Source organism: Trichechus manatus, unplaced genomic scaffold (assembly GCF_000243295.1).
Source record: "Trichechus manatus latirostris isolate Lorelei unplaced genomic scaffold, TriManLat1.0 scaffold00010, whole genome shotgun sequence".
Lineage (NCBI taxonomy): Eukaryota > Metazoa > Chordata > Mammalia > Sirenia > Trichechidae > Trichechus > Trichechus manatus.
In genome coordinates this window covers 29,365,423-29,387,502 of record NW_004443946.1, presented here as the reverse complement: position 1 = coordinate 29,387,502, position 22,080 = coordinate 29,365,423, and the positions used below count along the sequence as shown (strand labels likewise).

Genomic DNA, 22,080 nt, shown 5'->3' with positions numbered 1-22,080 from the left:
TTGACTCTCATGGCCTGTTTTATCATCAGGTTAAGGGGAGGAGGCAATGATAACACCAACTCTGCTCACCACACAGGGCTTCTGTGACAATCGAACGACATAATGGTGGGAAAACTGGAAACTGGAAAGAGAGCCCAGTAGGTCAGGTGTGGCCATCTTTCTCATCGTTCTGCGGTTTGGCATTGACTTGGCACTTCACATACCACCTCCCATCAGCTCTTGGATTAAATGGGTTCTTCCAGGACAAGCCCCATGTCTGCTCCATTTCCTGGTGCTCTCCCTCCCCCACACACTGTCACACAGTCAGGGTTTGCTAATGATCCTATGGTGATGGGGGAACGTCCTGTGCTTCCCACTCCATGGCTCCCTGGTCTGGGGTTGGGGGAGATGGCCCCCACCTAAGTGAAGTGGTCTTATCCTTCTTGCCCACACTGCTACCAGAGACAATCAATATCCTGGACTTACCCTTGAAGGGCCAGTTCAAGTATCATCTCTTTTGAGTCAGTCTTTCCAGACATGCCCCCACTCTCCCAGGCAAAGTAGACCATGCCCTTTCTGGGTTCCCTTTGCTCATTGTGTATTACAGCAATTACGGTAAAAACACCACCACATCACAGTACACCATACAACCATCTCCCTGGTGGACTGTGGGCATCTCCGAGACAAGGACTTTCATTCATCTTTGTAACCCAAGCTCAGTGTGTCCAAATAAAACGATGTGCTGAGTTAAAATGAAGCCCCTCAGATTTAGGAAACAAAAGAATATCAAAGGAACAAAGGACATTTGGCCCAGGGTTTGTCCTCTTCCAGAGCTTCCCTTTATCCCTCCCAACCAGTTACCATCGAGTTGATCTGGACTCACGGCTATCCCATGTGCATCATACTAGAACTGTGCCCCACAGGGTTGTCTATGGTTGATTTTTCACGAGTAGTTCGAACCACCAATCGTTCAATTAGCAGCTGAGCACATTAGCTGTCTCCACTACCCAGGGACTCCTTCATCCCTCCATCCTCCAGAATTCACTCCCTCAAGGCAGCCCATTCCTCCTGAAAGTTTCTCCTTGAACTGAGCTCAATTTTGTCTCCTGATCACTTTCTGCCATCCCAGCTCTGCCTCTTGGAGCTCATTCAACAATACTTCCACATGACAACCCTTTCTGGATCTGAATATCTTTGAGGAATCTTCCTTCTATGGCCAAGCACCCTCAATGCCTTTAAATTCTACATTTATACTGTGCTTTCAGGCCAGTCACCTCCCTGCCTTCTATGCATTTGTCTCTATTGATGTCATCTGGTCTGAACTGAGAACTGTCAGCTCCTTCAAGGACAGAGACCACGGACATCTGTCTGAATTCCTCTGTACTCAGCCTCAACAGATATGGAATAACTATGTTTATACTTATTATCTGATAATTTGCCTTTATATTTTCTTGAGTAAGCTGCTCACAAGTTTAATAAACAAAAAGAAGCGCCCCCTTCTCCCTCCCCCATGAGACAATGGTATAGAATGGGTTCTCAACCTGAGTGCTATGGCAAAATATTGTATCGTGAATCCTTTTGAAGTGGATCACCAAATTTTAACAGTTGGGTCTGGCAGACACAATTAGTTGTCTACCCCATTTCCACCATTCCATTCCCCCTCTTCCTTGCTATCAGAACCTGGATTTTGTTCATACAGGCAACATGGCCTCACCAGTCGCTGCTCTAGCAATCCTGTCCCCCAGTTTCCCAGCTTCCCTGGTAGCTAGGGTTGGTCATATGACCTGCTCTGGTTAATGGGATGTAAGGGGAAGTCCATGGAGGGAACTCCTGGGATAGGTTTTGCTTTTCTGATAAAAGGGGCAGATGTGTTTTCTCCTTTCTTGGCCTTGACCTGGAAGTTGAAGCCTAGAGTTGTGGCAACCTCCTTGTGACCATGAGGCAGCCATTTGAGGACACAAAGAACACCAGAGAAGGACAGAAAGAGCCTGAGACCTTGATGAGATTGCCAAGAAGCCCATGCAGTGCCAGCAATCGCCCACCTCTGGACCTCCTGTTAGGTGGGAAATCAACCTCATTCACTGATGGTCTACCACTAGTAGTCATGTTCTCTGTAACTTGCAGCAGAAGGCAATTTTCACTGACCCGATGGGCAATTCCTTTTTAAAATCAGAATGCTTAAGTCTTACCAACCTCAAATGAAAAAAAGGAGGAGTCTTGAACATGAAACGAGAGCTGCCTTATCACTTTTGTCCTTACATTAGCAAAATATCCAAAAAGTAGACTCAGGAAGCATGTTAACTTGCAATTACTGCCTAGGATTATTAAATTGCATCATTTTATTGATACTGCCCACATGCAAAAAAACATTAATAATACTCATATGTGAAGTGTCTCGGCTCTCCAAATATTGTAGTAAATACATATCCTTTGTTTTAGCCACTGTCAACACCAATCCCTTAACGTGTGCAGGTCAATTTTAATTTTCAAAAGTGTGTCATTCAAATGTTTTGTTATTTTTGCCACAATTGAAAAAAAAGTGTGCTATGAATACAAAAAAGATTGATAATCACTGGAATACAGGATCCTATGCAGACTGAGTCCTTGAGTTGAGTCCAGGACCAGACAGGAAGCTGACTCTTTTTTGGCCAACATGATAAACCCCTAAATCTTATAGACACAATTATAACCAAAAGTTCACATCCACTGACCAGTTACCTGTGCTGGCTCCTGCTCTAAGCATTAGATGCATATTATCTCACTCAGGGCCTGCAATAACCCTATGAGGGAGGTTCTATTATTAGCCCATTTTACAGATGAAGCAAGTGAGGCTAAGAGCCATTGAGTAACTTGCCCAAGGTCACAGAGGTAGGAGTGCAGTCTGGCTCTGGAGCCTAGGTGCTCAACCACTGTGCCTTACCGGCTCCCTCAAAGTGACCAGAAGAGTCTCAGTTGGTAGAAGAAAAGAGGCAGAAGGACCCTGAACCAAGGCCACATTGCACACTTCCAGGGGCACCATTCACCTGGAACACAATCTGAATGATGCCCCCTGGAGCTGTGTCTCATGGTGGTACCACCCTGGCCTGCATGGAACTCAGTGGAAAACGGACTCCCTCATCCTAGTGGGAGGATCCTGCCCAGAGCCTGTCTGGGAACTACATGTATATAATCTGCAGACAAAGTAGTTGCTGTCAAGTTGATTCTGACTTATGGCGACCCCATGTGTGCAGAGTAGAATTGCTTCACAGGTCTTCAAGGCAACAACCTTCCAGAAGCAGATTGCCAAGCTTTCCTTCTGAGGCACCTCTGGGTGGGTTCGAACCACAAACCCTTCAGTCACTAGTCGAGGAATTAGCCATTTGTGCCACCCAGGGACTCCAGGAGTGGGTAGAGGAGATGAAACCCCGACTGCCCTGCTTTCCGATCTTCTGCTGGTGCCTGGCCATCTACTTTCAAAAATGTATCCATTGAAAACCTTATAAAGCACAGCTCTACTCTGACACGCATGGGGTCACCACGACTCAGGATCAACTCAACAGCAGCCTGGTTAACCTACTTCCTTCCCTTTCTGGGGGCTGCAGTTTGGCCAGGACTTTGTCCTCTAAGTACAGCCACAGCTCTCACCACCTTCCTGAAACAATTCCCGTGCTGTTCCCTTCAGGCCCAGGGGGCTAAAGGCTCTCAATGTTGCTAGCCCTGGGGTGCAGCAGCACCTCTTGTAGGTTTCCTTGCCCCACTCACCCCTCTGTAAATTGCCCCTTCATTAACCCCCTTTGTGGCTCCTGTGAGAAGCCATCTGTTCCTGCTGGGCTCTGAGACAGCAGGAAAGTGGGATGTGCTTCATCAGCCCCACCAGGACTGAGGGAGAGACGATGTGAATAGAAGGAGTAACAAAGTCCATGCTGAGATGCTGGAAAGTAGTCTCTGGATGCAAATGCGCAGGGGCATTCCTGGCTGTGGCTTGCTTTGCTCACTGGTGGCTGTGTTTGTTTCGAGAGTAGCAACTGTGCTGTGGCCCAGAAGGTCAGTGCGTCAACAGCAGAAGAAACAAACACTAGCTTAGGGTCGGACCTGGATGTAATCCTCATGTCTCCCCTTGCTACCTGAGTGAGTTTGAACAAGTTTCTCCATCTCTCTGTGCCTCAACTGCTATATCTGTAAGATGGGGATAACGAGAGTACCTATCTCATAGGGTTACTGTGAGGGTTAAAGGAGCTAATATAAGTGAAACACTTAAAATATTGTAGATGGCACAAATAAGTGCTCAATGTTAGCCAATATTACTATTGTTAAAAATACTTCACTCTTGGAACTGTTCTGTATCTTGACTATCCCAAGGTCAATATCCTCATTGTGATACTGTACTATAGTTCAGCAAGGTGTTACTGTCTTAGTCATCTAGTGTTCCTATAACAGAAATACCACAAGTGGATGGTTTTAACAAAGAGAATTTTATTCTCTCACAGTTTAGGAGACTAGAATTCCAAGTTCAGAGAGCCAGCTCTAGGAGAAGCCTTTCTCTCTCTATCAGCTCTAGGGGAAGATCCTTGTCATCAATCTTCCCCTGGTCTAGGAGCTTCTCAGCACAGGGACCCCAGGTCCAAAGGACATACTCCGCTTCCAGCGCTTCTTTCTTGGTAGTATGTGGTTCTTTTCCTCTCTGCCTTTATATCTCCAAAGAGATTGACTCAAGATACAGTCTAATCCTGTAGATTGCGTCCTGCCTCATCAACATAACTGCCTCTAATCTTGCTCATTAACACCATAGAGGTTAGGATTTACAGCACATAGGTAATTACATGATATTACAAAGTGGATGACAACAACACAATACTAGGAATCATGGCCTAGCCGAGTTGACACACATTTTTGGGGGACACAATTCAATCCATAACATTGCCTTTGGGGGAACTTGGGTTAAGGGTACATGGGATCTCTCTGTATTGTTTCTTACTACTGCACATGAACCCCAGCATCTGTCAGTTTGTCGTACTGTGGGGGCTTGCATGTTGCTATGATGCTGGAAGCTATGCCACCAGTAAACAAATACCAGCAAGGTCACCCATGATGCACAGGTTTCAGCTGAGCTTCCAGACTAAGACTAGGAAGAAGGACCTGGTGGTGACTTCTGAAAAAAATTAGCCAGTGAAATCTTTATGAATAGCAGTGGAACGTTGTCTGATATAGTGCCAGAAGATGAGCCCCTCAGGTTGGAAGGCACTCAAAATACAACTGGGGAAGAGCTACCTCCTTAAAGTAGAGTCGACCTTAATGACGTGGATGGAGTCAAGCTTTCGGGACTTTCATTTGCTGGTGTGGCACAACTCAAAATGAGAAGAAACAGCTAGAAACATCCATTAATAATACATCATGCTTGATAAAGTAGAGGGTCAGTGAAAAAGAGGCAGTCCCTCAACAAGATGGATTGACATAGTGGCTGCAACAACGGGCTCAAGCATAACAATGACTATGAGGGTGGTGCAGGATCTGGCAGCGTTTCGTTCTGTTGTACATGGGGTTGCTATCAGTCGGAACTGACTCGATGGCACCTAACAACAATATTGCACATGAACGTACCTGTTGGGGTCAACTTGATTCTGACTCATAGTGACCGTACAGGACAGAGTAGAACTGCTCCACAGGGTATCCAAGGAGTGGCTGGTAGATTAGAACTGCCAACCTTGTTTGGTTAGCAGCTGAGTTCTTAACCACTGTGCCACCAGGGCTCCACATGAACCTACAATTACCTCAAAATAAAAAGTTTAAGATCTATGTGGGATCAAATTGTCATCTCATAAAGTTAGATGAGAAGCTTAGGGAGCAGTAAGTTTATGTTAATGGTGGTGGAATGATTTGGAAAAGGATAGTGACAATGGTTATACAATTTGAAAAATGTACACAATGTCACTGAATTGTACATGTAGAGGTTGTTGAAATGGTGTATTCTTTGCAGTGTATATGTTCACACACACACAAAATTAATTAATTAACTAAAAAAAGAAGAAAAAATTTTCAAAATTCACTTCTCAGGTTACTGGAATTAGATAACATAAAATTCGTGAAACTTGTAACAGAGTGCTTGGTACACAGTACCAAAACTAAAATCCATTGCCATCGAGTCGATTCTGACTCATAGTGAACCTACTGGACAGAGCAGAACTGCTCCATAGGGTTTCCAAGGAGCAGCTGGTGGATACGAACTGCTGACTTTTTGGTTAGCAGCCAAGCTCTCAACCACTGCACCACCAGGGCTCCTAGTAGGAACTCAGTAATAATTTCTTTCCTTTCATTTGTCTACTGGAGGTGGTAGATCCTAATTTGAACTGCCAGCTCTCCTCAAGGGAAGAGAGAGACAAACATGTTCCCATAATTATAACTATTGTGTATCAGTGCTTTAGACAAGAAACTAACGTTCAGAGAGGTTAAATAATGCGCTCAGGATCACACAGCTCTGCCATCAAACCAAAGAAACCAAACTCATCACTGTTGAGTTGATTCAGACTCATAGCAACCCTGTAGGACAGAGCAGAACTGCCCCATAAGATTTCCAAGGCTCTAATCTTTATGGGAGCAGACTGCCACATCTTTCTACCACAGAGCTGCTAGTGGGTTCCAACCGCCAACCTTTTAGTTAGCAGCCAAGCACTTAATCACTGCGCCACCAGAGCTAGCTCCAACATAGGCCTATCCTATTCCGAAGCTGGTGCTCTCTTGAATATGCAAAAGGACTGAGTGGCTGTCTCTGACCAACAGGAGGACTGCCCTTGGCTGCAGTGGTTAGCCCCTCCACCCCAGTCTTATCACTGGGTTGGTGACCCTGTGCCTGCAGTATCCAATCCCACTTCCTAGCTCAGGGCACAGCTATCTCATACCCATAGTTCATTAGATCTGCCTAGCAATGTTGGCAGAGGGAGACACATATAATTATCATTATTATTATTCTCACGTGATAACTGAAGCTCAGAAAGGTCAGGTAACTTGCTCAGCATCACACAGCCAGGAAATAAATGGCAGCAGGAGGATCTGAACCTTAATCTACAGCTCTCTAAGTCCTATCCCCTTTGCCCTAAACTTGGGACCACCAGCCCAGTATGATCATCAGAACCTCCCCGCCCCGCCACCCCCACCCCCTGCAACTCCATCATAAATAGCAGAGAAGCTGCGGTGGCACTGCAGAGTAGGAACTTCCAAAGCCTCTCAAGCCCACGCCCCACCTGCTGACCTCCCCAGCCCACCCCGTGATGCGTGATGCGTCAGAGGCATCCAGAGCTGGCTGGGATCAGATGTCCAACTGCTGACTTGATAAGATCAGGCTTCTGACTTTTTTTCTTAATGGAAGTAAAATAATTCCTGCTTCCCCCCACCTCCCTCCTTTCTTCTCGTTTTCCCTCCCTAAGCTGGACTGGATCCCAGGCTTTCGGAAGTAAAAATAGCCGAGTATGCAGGGGCCACAGCAGTGGGAGGCGGTTTAAGTTTCTTTCTTTTATACTCAGTCACTAAAAATAACCAGCTAACGCTCTCAGCAAAGCCTGGCCCTGCACCTGGACCAAGCCTGTCCTGGCACTGCCCCATCTCTTTTCTCTTCCCCAGAAAAGGCTCAGACAGGGCAGGGGGTGGCACCATGTCCTCCTCCCCGCCACCTCTGCGGAGCTGCTGCCCAGGTCACTGTCTATGGTTTTCACACAGTCAAGACCCTTCTCTCAAAATGTAGCGCAAAACTCAAATTTCTAAAAAAAGGTCCGACTTACTGGACCGGTAGAGACTAGATGAACCCCTGAGACTATTGCCCTGAGATACTTTTTAAACCATTACCAGAGGTCACCTTTCAACCTAATAATAGATTGGCCCATAAAACAAATAATATCACCCGTGAGTACTGTGCTCCTCAAAATAATCGTCTAGATGAAACCAAATGATTAACATTTACGCTAGACCAAAGATGAGAAGGTGAGGGGGAAGAGGGAAGCTAGATTAATGGTAATAGAACAAACAAAACAGAAATAATGGGAATGCTAATATAATTGTGAAGAAAGTAACCGTCACTGAACAATACGTATAACCAAAAACCTGTTGCCATCGAGTCGATTCTGAGTAGAACTGCCCCATAGGGTTTTCAAGGAGCGCCTGGTGGATTCGAACTGCCGACCAACTTCCTGTGTAAACTTTCACCAAAAACACAATACAATATTTAAAAAAAAAAAAAAGGACCGTTCTCTTCCCCCTACCCAGAAGTCCCTCCCCTCCCTTCAAATCCAATGTCCTTGTTTTATTAACAATATAAGCAGGTCCACATTTGTGCCACATTTCGGTTTACAAAGCTATTTCATACTCATATCTCATTTGATCTACATAAGAATGTTGGGGGAGGGAGAACACATCATTATTATTATTCCCATGTGAAAACTGAGGCTCAGAAAGGTCAGGCCAGGAGACATCAGCGGGAGGATCTGAACTTTGATCTATGGCTCTCCAACTCCTATCCCCTCTGCTCTGCACTTGGGGCCACCAGCCCAGCACCATTCTCAGAATGCCCTGGAAAGCCTCTGAACAATGCAGATGTTGCTGAGTTACCCCGTAGAGGATCTGAGTCAGTAGGTCTGGAGTGATGTCCAGGAATCGATATTTTTTAAAAGTTCCTCAGATAATTCTGACTATCTACCATGCCTGGGGACCGTTGCACTAAACCTATTTTATTCAATACTTTTATCTGACTTGGGTTCTTACCAGGGGACTTGGGTGTTGACTCTCTGCCCATTAGGTCTACTAAATTATATCTGACTCATGTCCAGAAGGAGAAAACCACACTAGAGGTAGTATGGGACCTGGTCTCCCAAGGGCCCAGAGTCTGTGGGTCGTGCGGTCATGCTGATAGGTGCCCCAGCCCAGTGTGCTATTCTAAACGCTCATCCATGCCAGCCTTCCTTCAGCTACCTGTCCTGCAGGGGTTTCTGTGTGGCACGTGAGCTCACCTTGCTGTCTCAGACACAATGGCTATTTTTGGCTGCCTTCTTTACCTGATGACATATAACGGTGAAGAGTAGCTCACGCCTGACTTGCTAAGAACCAAAACGAGAGTCTTGCGGATGGTAAGCACACATGTCACTTAATATTCCAGGGCCTGCACCAACTGCTCTGTGGGCCCTGGGCACCAGGCTGGGTAGATGTTAATGGGTGAGGAGCCCTGGTATTCTGCCTGCTATAGGAGTGTCCACTCTCACGCTGCTCTCTCCTCTGGAATCTTCTCACCCAGGGCACCAAGTTCCCAAATCCCCAAGGACATTTCTACAAGCCTGCAGTATGCCTGCATTCTCAACTGCCAAGAAGTCTCCTGAAACTGTACACCCTACAGGCAAAGTGTATTTCAGCCCAGCCTTTCCTTCCTAAACTTCCTAAGTGAAGTCAAGGGCTTTGCTACTGGCCAGGGAATCTACACTGAAGTTGGACAGGGCTCCTTAGAAGGAAGAGACAAGATTCTACACAGCTCCAACACTTACCTGGTCTGTGGCTTGGGCAAATCACTTAAACTCGGTTGGAGCAGATCAGACACAGTAAATTCCTGTCATTCCTGTCATCTGTGCCACCATCCTCCATTCCCCAGTCTGTGGCAGACACTGCTAATCAAACAGCACTCTTGCTTACTGGTCCCAGACACTACCTAAGAAGTCTTTCCACTTACTCTAGGCAGCCACTTCCCACCTTAGAGCTGACAGTCCAGCAAAAAGCACTTGGCCATCCCTGGGCTGGATGGTCCCTAAGGTTCTAACTAAATTTCTGACTCTTTAGGAGGAAGTAAACAAGGGGACATGATAGAAATTAATGGAATGGGAAGGGAGATCAACTTTAGCCGGGGTGGTCAGGAAGTCATTTCTGAGAAGATAACATTTAAGTTGAGATCAGAAGGATGAGAAGTCAGCCATTCCACAGCAAGTGAAGGTCCTAAGGTGGGAAAGAGTTTGCCATGTTTGAGGATTCGAAGTAAGACTGTGTGGCTGGAGGAGAGTGGGTAAGGGTGAGGTCAGGAGAGGTATAAGATGACTGAAGAGGTAGGGAGTGGCTAGATCATGCAGGGTCTTGAAAACCGGAGTAAAGTGGATTTTATTCTAAGTGCAATGAAAAGCCACTGAGAGATGTTGTTATGGATTGAATTGTGTCCTCCCAAAATATGTGTTGTAAATCCTAACCTCTGCCCATGGTTATAATCTCATTTGTGAATGTGTTGTTTGTTATGTTAACGAAGCAGGAATAGGTTATGTCAATGAGGATTAGGTTATGCTTACCATGTTAATGAGGCAGGATCAGGGTGTATCTTGAGTCAATCTCTTTGAGATATAAAAGAGATTAAACAAGCAAGCTAGAGAAGCACAGATGAGGGGAGATGCGAACCCACATGAAGATCACCCAGGAGCAGAAGCTGAAAGAGACAAGGACCTTCCTCAGACCTGACAGAGAGAGAAAGCCATCCCTTAGAGCCGGCACCCTGAATTTGGGCTTCTAGCCTCATAGACTATGAGAAAATAATTTTTTTTGTTAAAGCCATTCACTTGTAGTATTTCTATTATAGCAGCACTAGATAACTAAGACAGAATTTGGTACCAAAAGAGTGGGGTACTGCTCTAACAGATAACTAAAATGTGGAAGCAGTTTTCAAATTGGGTACCGGGTAGAGGCTGGAAGAGTTTTAAGGAGTCTAAAAGTAAAAGGGAGCCCTGGTGGCATAGTGGTTAAGAGCTCAGGCTGCTAACCAAAAGGTCAGCAGTTTGAATCCACCAGCTGCACCCTGGAAACTGTATGGGGCAGTTCTACTCTATCTGATAGGGTCCCTAGAGGGTCACTATGAGTTGGAATCAACTGGACTGCAATGGGTTTGGCTTTTGTTTTTTTTTTTTAAAATAACAGTAAAAGCCTAGATTGCCTTAAAGAGACTGTTGGTAGAATTATGGATGTCAATGGTGATTCTGATCAGGGCTTAGAAGGAAGTGAGGAGAGCTATAGGGAAAGTTTCTATCAGCTTGGAGGATACATACGGCACCAGCAACAGAATGTTGATAAAAATGTGGACATTAAATGTGTTTCTGCTGAGACGTTAAAAGAAAATGATGAACATGTGATTGGATAACAGAGTAAGGGAGATGCTTTTTATTGAGTGGCAAAGAACTTATCTGAATTATGTTCAAATGTTTGGTGGAAGGTAGAAGGAACTTCGAAGTGACGAACTTGGATATCTGACTAAGGAGATTTCTAAGCAAGATCTTAAAGGGCTGTGTGGTTTCTCCTTGCCACTTACAGCAAAATGTGAGGGGAAAGAGATGGACTAAAAATGAACTGTACAAAATGAAAACAAAATTTAAAGATTTGGAAAATTCTGTCGTACAAACTTCGGACACGTGTCCTAGAATTTTCACCAAGGATGTGGCTACACAATCTTCTGTTAAAGAGATTAAGCCTGTGACTGATGGATCTAACCAACTACCACAGCAGAAAACCCATCAGCTTAGACTGAATGGGACAGAGAAAGATCAAAAGGAGAGAATGCTATCTGCCTCTTGGAATTCTACAGGAGGAAACAGGCCAAAGGAGCTACATATGTTGTTGCCCAAGAAAAGAAAAGGACCATCCCTGGGGCATCTGAGAGATCAGCAGAACTGCTGAAAGGAGCACAGGAAGCAGAGTCTTCTTGGTTTCAAAGGGTGGGGCCATGGTCTCCTAGATCTCAAAGGGTGGGTCCATAGCCTCCTAGGTTTCAAAGAGTCGGATCTTTGGAGTGTGGGCTGCTGTTAAGGTGTGCCAGGGGTATAGGGCTGCCGCTGCCCAAAGATGAGGGGGTGGGGCTGCCATACCTGAGGGAGTGGGGTCACCACTCAGATGGACTAGGAGAATGAGGCTGCCCAAAGCAGAGGGAGCTGAGTTGCCCTCCCAGTGGGCCTGGAGGGCTGAGTTGAAGGCGAGGGCTGAGGGGCCTCCACCCAGAATCCAGAGGGCGTGGCCAACACCCAGAAAGTCTGGAGGGCAGGGCCATTGCCTAGATGGTCTCAGAGAAGAGAGGATTATTTTCAAGGCTTGAGAGCTAATGTAATTTGTTCTGCAGAGTTTTGGACTTGCTTCATGCCTGTTATCTCTTCTTTCCCTCCAATTTCTTCCATTTGTAATGGAAATGTCTACCTTGTGCCTGGCCTGCTTCACCATTGTACTTTGGAAACAGATAACTTATAGTCTAGATTTCACAGGTTCAAAGATGAAGAGGAATTTTGCCCCAGGATGGAATATGCATAAAGTCTCACCCATATGATTCAGAAGATGAGATTTTGGACTTAGGGTTGATTTAAGACTTTTCGGATGATGTGATGGAGTGAATGTGTTTTGCATGTGGGAAGGACATGAATTTTGGGGGGCTAAAGGGTGGAATGTTATGGATTGGATTTTGTCCCCCAAAAATGTGTTGTGAATCAACCTCTGCCTGTGGTTATCCCACTTGTGAATGGGTTGTGCTTGTTATGTTAATGAAGCAGGATTAGGTTATGTCAATGAGGGAGGATTAGGTTATATTATGTTAATGGGACAGGATTAGGGTGTATCTTGAGCTAATCTCTTTTGAGATGTAAAAGAAATTAAACAAGCAAGCAAAAGAAGCAGTAATGGGGGAAGAGAGATGTCAAGCCACATGAAGATCACCTAGAAGATGAAGCTCAAAGAGACAAAGAGCTTCCTCAGAGCTGACACAGAAAGAAAGACTTCCCCTAGAGCCAGCACCCTGAATTCAGACTTCTAGCTTCCTAAACTGTGAGAAAATACATTTGTTTGTTAAAGCCATCCACTTGTGGTATTTCGGTTACAGTAGGACTAGATAACAAAGACAGATGTTAACCAAAATGGAAGAATTTTATCAGTGCTTTGAAAAGATCTCTCTGGATTCTATGAGGGTTGGATTAAATAGGAACAAGAGTAGACACAGATGTCCAGTTAGGAAATTTTTGCAACGATCCAGGAGAAAGATGGTGCATCCTTAGACCAGAGTCATAGCCATGGAGACGGTGAGAGGTAAGAGGATCTGCGATATATTTTGAACACTAAACCAGGAGGAGTTAAGGATAACTTCTGGGCTTTTGCTTGAGCAATGGGTGAAGTGTCATTCCTGAGATGGCGAAGACTGGGCTGGTGGAAGGGAAAACCAAAACTAAACCAAACACATTGCAGTCGAGTTGATTTCCACTCATAGTGCCCCTATAGGACAGAGTAGAACTGCCCCATAGAGTTTCCAAAGAGTGGCTGGTGGATTCAAACTGCCAACCTTTTCTTAGCAGCCAAGCTATTAACCACTGCACCACTAGGGCTCTGATGGAAGGGAGGGGTGGTACAAATCCAGATTTCCTCTCTAGACATGTTAATTTGTGATACTCCATAAGGAACCCAAGTGGAGATGCCAGTAAGGCAGTTAGATATTAGAATCGAAAATTCAGGGAAGAAGTTGGGGCTGGACGATTAAAATTACGAGTCTTTCTATATCTAGTCAAGTGTCTGGAAGAGATCACCTTCAGGGCATAGGTGGAGAAGAGGGCTCCATCCCAAGTTCCGAATAACTCCAAAATGTAAAGGTGGGGAAGAGGAGGACTCTGCAAAGGAGAATAAAGCATGGGCAGAGAAGTAAGGAGAAAACCAGGTGAACATGATATAGGAGAAGTTAAGTGAAAAGAGGTATAACGAGGACTGGTCAACTGTTTGAAATACTGCCAAGAGGCTGAGTAAGTTGAAGACAGAAAAGTGCTGGGTTTGATGACTCAGAGGCTATGGGGGTCTTGACTAGTACAGTTACAGGGGTGTGGCCAGGATTGAAGCCTGAATGGAGTGAACTGAGGGGTGACCAGCTCATCACACTCAAACAGCAACTCCAGGAGGATTAAAGACCTAAATATGTAAGGCAGCCCTGGTGGTACATTGGTTGGAGCACTAGGCTGCTAACCAAAAGGTCGGTGGTTCAAACCCACCAGATGCTCCACAGGAGAAAGGTGTGGTAGTCTGTTTCGGAAAAGATTATAGCATTGGAAACCCTATGGGGCGGTTCTACTCTGTCCTATAGGGTCACTATGAGCTGAAATAGATTTGACGGTGAGGGGTATGTTTGTTTTTTTTTTATGTAAGGCTGATTAGGAAAACATCTTTACAACAGCAGGTTAGGAAAAGAGTTTTTAAACCAGATACAAAAGCATAAAACATAAATGAAAAGAGTGAAAAATTTGATTTATTAAAATTACTAATTTATGTTCATCAAAGGATTCCATAATAAGAAGGAAAAAGCAAGCCACAAACAGGGAGAAGAGCTTTTCAACACAAACAACGGAACAAGGACTAGTATCCAGCAAACAGACACACGAGCAGGTAGGTTTGTGGATTCAGTAGTGGGAAGGTAAGGAATTTTCCATTTGTTTCTATTTTAAGAAAATATGAAGCAAGGTCATCAATCAAGCAGTGAGGAGAGAGGCTATAGGAGATTCAAAACTGCCCTCTGGACCACATACAAATATCAGTCTTATAACATGATGAAGAATCCCTCTCAAATCAATGACCACCATCATACTTCACGGTACAACTCTAGGGGCTTCCCTGAAGAGTCAGGAGCAGGTTGAAAATGGCCACTATTATTATTCTCATTTTACAGAGGAGGAAAGGAAGGCTTGAAGAGGTTTAAATCATTTGCCCAAGGAGCTGGTAAGTGGTGAAGCTGGGGTTTTACAAAATCTGTATGACCAATGAAACTGTTATCCAATGCTCCGAAACACCAAAAGCTTCCAGCGAACAGCAAGACAGATTAAGCACAGACAAGATCATCTCCTACGTATTCATTCCATCAACGCTTCCCCAACCAGAGGTCGACGTGGCTGGGTGGCCCAGAGGCACATGGGAAGACCTTGTGAGCAGCCAGACGTATGCCTGTGTGTGCGCATGTGTGTGTATGGCACGGAGGGTGGTTTGGAGGGATACTGACAAACATCAGAGTTCTTGAGTGTAGTTCAAAAGTCTCCTCTGAAGTGCCAGGGAGCGGGTTTGTTTCGGAACACTAACGTGTTTTGGAAAAGAAAAAGAAGTTTTAAAAGCAAGCCATCTTTCATTCTCTTTCTTCATTCACAGGGCCACAAAAGTGGTATTTCTGGCGTGGGCTAGAGGCAGAATGCTCTATAAATACAAAGCCATTAAATCCCATGCAGCGGGAACCTGATCAGGGCCTCCTTTTAATTTCCTGACATGAGCTGGCCACTAACCCAATTACCCAGAATCCCCGAAGGAACCCTCCGCCTTCCCAACAAGCACAAAGAGGGAGTGAGAGAATATTGCATGGATGTCAGCCCAGCTTTCACTGAAATCAAATATCTTTTAGAAAACACTTGGGGAAAAGGAGGTAGGAGTGCGGGGGAGGGAAATGAAGCAGGCCCGGGAGGCTGGTAGCTTGAGGGGGGTGAAGTGAGGTAAGGAAAAGGGGAGGTCTGCCGGCACAAGCTGACTGGGGAGTTGCCGGAATCGCAGAGCCATCCTGAAGATTTGGGGAGCTCTCTCCCGCGCTCCTCACCCCGTGAAATGCAGCAGGTGGTGTTCCAGGTTCTTCTGGAACTCAGCTTTGAGGCCGAGTTGGTCCGCGTCCTAGCCAGGCTATGAGCCCACCTCCCAGGAAGAGTTTCTCCACTGTCTTCCCAAAGGAACCTCTTATCCTGCTTTTGGAACCCAGACAGGGGACCAGCCCAAGATGGACGCCACCCTCTAAGAGTCTCACCAGGAAATCCAGGAAAAGAATCAGGGCCGCTGGATACTGTGTGCCTCACCCAACACATGGGGCAGGCTGCTGAGAAGTTAAGTGCAGACAAGACTATCTTTGAATCCAATCCTATTTTAACGCACCAGAAAGCTGACATCTTAAAGCAATTCCACAGTGGAATTGTCTCATATGGTCCCCACATTGACCTGGTGATGCAGAGAAGGTATCAACACTCTTGCTTTGCACAAGGAGGTCAAGTGTGAAATAAGAAGACATAGCAGAATACCTCAAAACCAGGAGTAAGAATGCAAGGCACCAACTCCTAACCCAGTTCAGATTTTGTACACAACTCTTTTGTAGAGAGAAGAATTTTTTTTAAATGAATATACGGATTGTCATATACTAGATTTGCTTAAGGCAAAACAGACCTTTAGACATCACCTACATCCCGCAGCCTACTCAAATGTAAAAGGGCAGGGCAGGGAGCGAGCAGTCCCAGAAGTGGCCCAGGATAGGTCCTGGCCATTCTGAGTATGGAAGAAGCTTTGATGCCTGGGTGGACAGCAGCCTCAAGGGTAAGGGTGAGCCAGAGGAAGCTGCACGTCTGACCTCTTCCTTAGCAGTTGCTGGGCCCCCCAAATCATGAAATAAGCCCTCTGATTGTTTTACTTAAGAAAGGAAAAATTATAAAAGCTCTCTAGAGCTGCAGATGAGAGGGAAACGGCCTGCAGATGTGTAGATGAAATGAGGAAGAAGGAAGACAGCGTTCACGATCTCTCCTTCCCCAGCCTCCCACCCCCTCCTGTAAGACCCAGGACCTCCCAAGCCCCAATGCCTGAGGCCCACTGTGGGCCCATAAAGAGAAGGAGCAGGCTGGAGGGAGGTTGAAGTTTTCCTTTCAGAGTTAAGTCAGAGCTGAGGAGGGAGTACCAGAGGGAGGCATGGAGCCCGAGCTGGTCTCGGGGGCCTGGGCCCCCCAAGACAAGAAGGGGAGGGGACACCCAAACAAAAGCAGGAGCCACGGCAGCTGCCAAGAACCCCCACCTGGCAGGGACCCAGGCTTCTGAATGAGGCACGCGCCTCCTAAGGGGCCGGTCCCCGTGGAGTTTCAGATCCCAGGATCTTGCCCAGGCTCCGCGGGAGACAGAAACTAAATGAAGGAGCTCTGCTTTGTCCTCACTCGAGCCTTTGTGTCATCTTTCCCCCTTTGGATTTAGGATTGCCAGCACTCGTGGGCCAGGGGGTGTCTTCTGGTGACTATCCCTTCCTCCTCCAGGCTGAGCTCCGCAGAGTGCCTCCTCAGGCTGGGCCACAGGAGGAACAGCAAGTTCACCTCAGCCTATGCCCAGCTCCTAGAACAGCCTCACCACCCCGGGGCTTCCACCCCAAGTTAGAGGCCTTCCTTTGCCCTCAAGTGGGCTGACCGCAGGGCTATTTACCGCGGAGGATGGTCAGGGGCATCCAGGGTCAATGTGCAGGCTCACCCGGCCCTTCTTTCCCACACGAGACAGACCCACTCTCAGGCCCGAGTCCTCCCAGCAGCCCCACACCATCATCCTGGGACACAGCATGGATCTCATTGCTCTCAAAGGTGGACTGGCTGGATACCTAAGCTGCTGCTGCCCACCAATCATGTGCTTGGCAACTTGCTTCCCTGCCTCTGTGCATCCTCTGGTCACAGCCCCCTTTCTGTGGGGCACCAGAAAGCACCCCCACTCTCTTGCCAGCACTGCATAGTCCCTAAAGAGACTCTATTCAGTGTTGCAAGAAGGCTCAGGGGTTTCAGGTGGTGGTCTCCTGTCCACTCTCCCCTGCTTTCTCCTCACTACTCCTTCTCCCTCCCCTGCTTCTGAGCTCACAGTCCTTCTGCAGGGGGAGGGCTTGAGGTCAGAAGCCCGGCACATCCCCAACCCTGGCTGAGGGGGCACAGGCCCAACATGGGAAGCTCCAGGCTCTGGGCCCAGCTCCACCTGAACCAGCATGTGACTGAGGGTGGGAGCGTCACCTTGCCCCAGCCCTCCAGGGCTCAATTTTGTCATCCTTAACTTTCAGGGTATATTGATGGCCAGTAAAGATTCTTTCTGCTCTAAGTTCCACTGAGTCAATTCCAACTCCTAGCAACCCTATAGGACAGAATGGAACTGCTCCACAAGGTTTCCAAGGCTGTAATCTTTACAGGAGCAGACTATCACATTTTTCTCCTGAAAAGCGGCTGGTGGGTTTGAACTGCCGACCTCTCATTTAGCAGGTCAGCAATAACCACTGTACTACCAGGTCTTCTTTTCTCCCCCAGCCCTGTCTAATCATCCATGCACACCTCTTTTCTTGCCTCCTCCCATTTCTGGAAGAATCCCAAGGCCCAGAAGCATAAAAGCTAATCTGTAGGAATTTCCACTGGCTCTTCTTAAAAGCTGGGGAAAGAGGAATACACACACACACACACACACACACACACACACACACAACCCATCCGAAAGTGGTACTGAAAGGGATTCAGAAAACTGAGCAGGTGAATGGGGATGGTGAGGAAGGAGCCCCAGAGCAGCGCTGCCCAACAAAAACATAACATGAGCCACATATGTCATTTTAAATTTTCTAGTAGCTTCATTAAAAAAGGTAAGAAGAAGCATGTGATATTCATCTCATAAAATATTTTTATTTACCCCAATATATCCAGAATATTGTTAATTCAACCTGTGATCTTTTTTTTTAAATTATTATTGCAATATTTTACACTTCTTTTTATTGTTCTATTGTTGTTGCTGGGTACTGTGGAGCCGATTTCGATTCATAGTGACCCCATATGACAGCATAGAACTGTTCCACAGGGTTTTCTAGGCTGTAATCTTTATGGGAGCTGATCAACAGGCCTTTCGCCCACGGGAGCCGCCGGGTAAGTTCAAACAGCCTACCTTTCGGTTAGCAGCCGAGCGCTTAACTGTTGTCTCACTAGGGCTCCTACGTCTTCAAAATCCAGCGTGTGTTTTCCACTTACAGCATATCTCAATTTGGACTTGCCGCATTTCAACTGCCCAAGAGCCACCTCGTGACTACCATACTGGACAGCGCAGCTCAAGGGGAGAAAGGCAGGCAAACGGGGAAAGAAAGGAAAGGGAAAGGAGAAGGTAAGGAGGCCAGGAAACCGGGGAAGGGAGAAACATTCACGAGGAGAGAGGGATGTTCAGTGTGGGGACCCAAAGGCTGCTCTTTGCAGGTAAAGAGTGAGTTATTGACCTTTCTGGGCCCTAATGTCTTTTCATCCTAAACCCTACGGGGTGCTGGGAGGTAAAACAGCAAGATGGAAAGGGGGCTTTCCCCAGAAGGAGGGCCTTCCCCAGCACGTCAAGGCAACTTTCTTGATCCCAAGTGGGGTCAGGAGTCCCCAGGCCATTTCCCAAAAGATCCTTAATGGAGAACTTTCAGCGTCTGCCTTCCTAACACTACGTCTGCCCTGGAGGAGAAAAGAGAGCTATGTGGAGTTCTGGGCTCAAAACCAGATTGCAGGGTGAGTGAAACCAGAAAGGTGGTCACCCAGCGGGCAGCATTCTAGCCTGGAAAATGTGGGTGGTTTCTAGGGTCTGCAGCCCACAGCACTGGCTGCACGCGTGCACTGTCCTGGAAGCAGGCCTACACCTTGCCTGGTATTCTGTCACATGTGAAACTCCCAAACGAGAAGAGCCTTGCCCAGGCCCCGGGCCCCCTCGAAGCCTCGGTGGGCCAGTGGGCCTCTTACCTTCCTTCAGCATCCCCACTTTGAGGCATTTCATGAAGCGACAGGCCTGGCAGGACTTGCGCCTCCGTTTCGTGATCTCACATTCGTTGGTGGCTGGGCAGCTGTACTCGATGTTTCCTACAACCAGACACAGAGAGGTTGCCAGATACCATCCCAGGGCCCCTGCTGGTCAACTGGCTAGCTCCAAGGCTGAATGGGGCCTAACTGGCTGGACTTACAATGCCCCCCAGCCAACCCCAGGTTCTCCTAAGGCAGTGGTTCTCAAAGCAGGTGCTCTGAGGTGCTCTCTCTTACACACACACACAGTCCCAAAGGGTCAAAAACAAATGTTTCAAACTCTCTTCTGTAGGTCTGGGTAGGCCAGGCAGCCACTTGGAAAAACACTATTCTGAGAATGGTCACCCTGGGCTGGGACATCAAAACCCACAGAGCTGGCATTTTATCCCAGTAACAGAACACCCACTGTGCTGATCAGAACACCGGTGCAGACTCTGAACTAGTACAACTCTCCCCTCCCCACACGCACCCAGCTGGGACCCCCGAGGGAGCCGGGAGAAGTGTACCCCCAGAATATTGCCCCCACTCCCATCTCGAGTCCCAGAATGGTGCAAAGGGTTAACTTGCTTGGCTACTAACCAAAAGGTTGTCCACCTAGAGATGCCTTGGAAGAAAGGCCCGGCAATCTTCTTTCGGTAAGTCAGCCACTGAAAATCCTATGTAGCACAGTTCTACTCTGACACACATGGGTTGCCATGAGTTGGAGTCGACTTGATGACGACTTGGTTTTTTTTCACCATTTCTTATGTCACTCAGGCTTGTGCAGCTTCTTGGGAAATCATTTCAATAGTCACATCAAAAAACCAAACCGAACCCGTTGCTGTCGAGTTGATTCCAACTCACAGTGACCCTGTAGGACAAAGCAGAACTGCCCCATAGGGTTTCCAAGGAGCACCTGGTGGATTCGAACTGCCGACCTTTTGGTCAGCAGCCAAGCTCTTAACCACTACGCCACCAGGGCTCAAGCATGGCAAAATTAAAAAGATAAACAAGCAGAAGAAAGGAAAATGCATATGAACTAATTCATCCAAGTCCTTACCTTGGCTTAGAAGGCTCTACAGGATTTTCCCCCTGCCTCCTTCTCTCTCTCCAGCCTCAACAAGCCTTTCCCTCAGTTCCCCAGTCACTCTGCAGAGTTATCAGTTCCTGGAACTCTCTCAGGCTTCCAGGCTTCTGCTCCTGCTGCCTAGGGCAAGCCCACTGTGCTCCCTCCATCTCCCCGCCTGCTCTGTCCTAAATCCCCACAGCCCACTTAGGTGGGTGCTCCTTCTCTGAGCTGACCACCCACTGACTTCCCCATCGCTCTGTACCTGTCTGTCTTCACCTACACTGGCTGCTCTCTGTGTTCCAAGTGGGTGGGGCACAGTAGATGCTCAATACATTAAGGAGGGTGACTCTGTGGCAAGCTCATCGTCATCTGTCAACTCTCTTTGATCCCAGGCTGTCCTAGGAAAAGGAAATCCCAGAAGCATCCTCACCAGCTGTCCACAAACAGCTGCAGAGGAGTGGGCAGCTCTCGCCTGGGCTCAGGGATGGGGGTTGCCAAGCTTAAACAACTCTTGGGGGAACTTATGGGCTCAGAGGAAGGACTGAAATCTGGTCTTGGGCAACAGGTGAGCTGCAAACAGTTAAGCACTCTACTACTAGCTGAAAGGTTGGTGGTTCGTACCCACCCAGAGGCACCTTGGAAGACAGGCCTGGTAATCTGCTTCTGAAAGACCGCAGCCTTGAAAACCATATGGAGCACAGTTCTACTCTGACACACATGGGTTTGCTATGAGTCACAGCTGACTTAATGGCAACTGCTTTACTAGTCAATATATACAGGTCTATAGAAGCTCCTGGGCGGCACAAATGATTAAGCACCTGACTACCAGCCAAAAGGCTGGCAGTTCGAACCCACCCAGAGACGCCTGCACAGACAGGCCTGGCAATCTACTTCTGATAGGTCATAGCCTTGAAAACCCTATGGAGCACTTCTACCCTGCACACGTGGGTCACTATGAGTCAGAATCAACTTGACAGCAACTAACAACAGATGCTCAAGACATTAAGATCAAGACTGACTGGGTGCCTGTTATAAAGCGGCTACGGTTCTGCTTTACATGTACTGAATCTTTAATTTTCCCCACAACCCTGGAGGTAACTATACTTTCCTCCATCTAACAGGTGAGAAAGGTGAGGCAGCGGCAGAGCAGCGACTTGCACCCTGGCGGTCCAGCCCAAGTCTCTGCTCTGAGCCGCTGGCGAGGGAGCTATAGGGCCCTTCCTGGCCCCTCGTTCCCAGGCTATCGTCACTCATGCCGCCTTGGATGCCGACCGCACGGCACAAACTTCTCATGTGTCCTGGTCCAAGCTTCCCAGCCTGCCTGTCATGCCCAGGAAGGAGGATGGAGCCACAGCTCTGCAGGGCTGCTGCTCAGAGCAGGGGTCAACCCGCGTCTGTGGACTTGGCACCAGCGCTCTCCCCGGAACAAGGGCACTGAGTGCTAACAGCAAGAGCGCCAGCAGTGTTCTTGACCCTTTGGGATTGTACCCATGTGTGTGTGTGTGTGTGTGAGAGAGAGAGAGA

At 47.3% G+C, this 22,080-nt stretch overlaps 1 protein-coding gene across 3 annotated transcripts in view; it reads right to left on the bottom strand.

The window, feature by feature from the left end:
- ESRRB (estrogen related receptor beta) overlaps positions 1-22,080 on the bottom strand; it is a 59,656-nt gene that overhangs the window by 24,679 nt on the left and 12,897 nt on the right. For 2 of the 3 annotated variants that reach the window (XM_004371064.3, XM_023726142.1), the window contains exon 2: positions 19,452-19,568. The exons of the other annotated variant lie outside the window; for it this stretch is intronic. In XM_004371064.3, the coding sequence (XP_004371121.1) occupies positions 19,452-19,568 (117 nt within the window). The remainder of the gene's footprint in view (positions 1-19,451; positions 19,569-22,080) is intronic. 3 annotated transcript variants of the gene reach the window in all.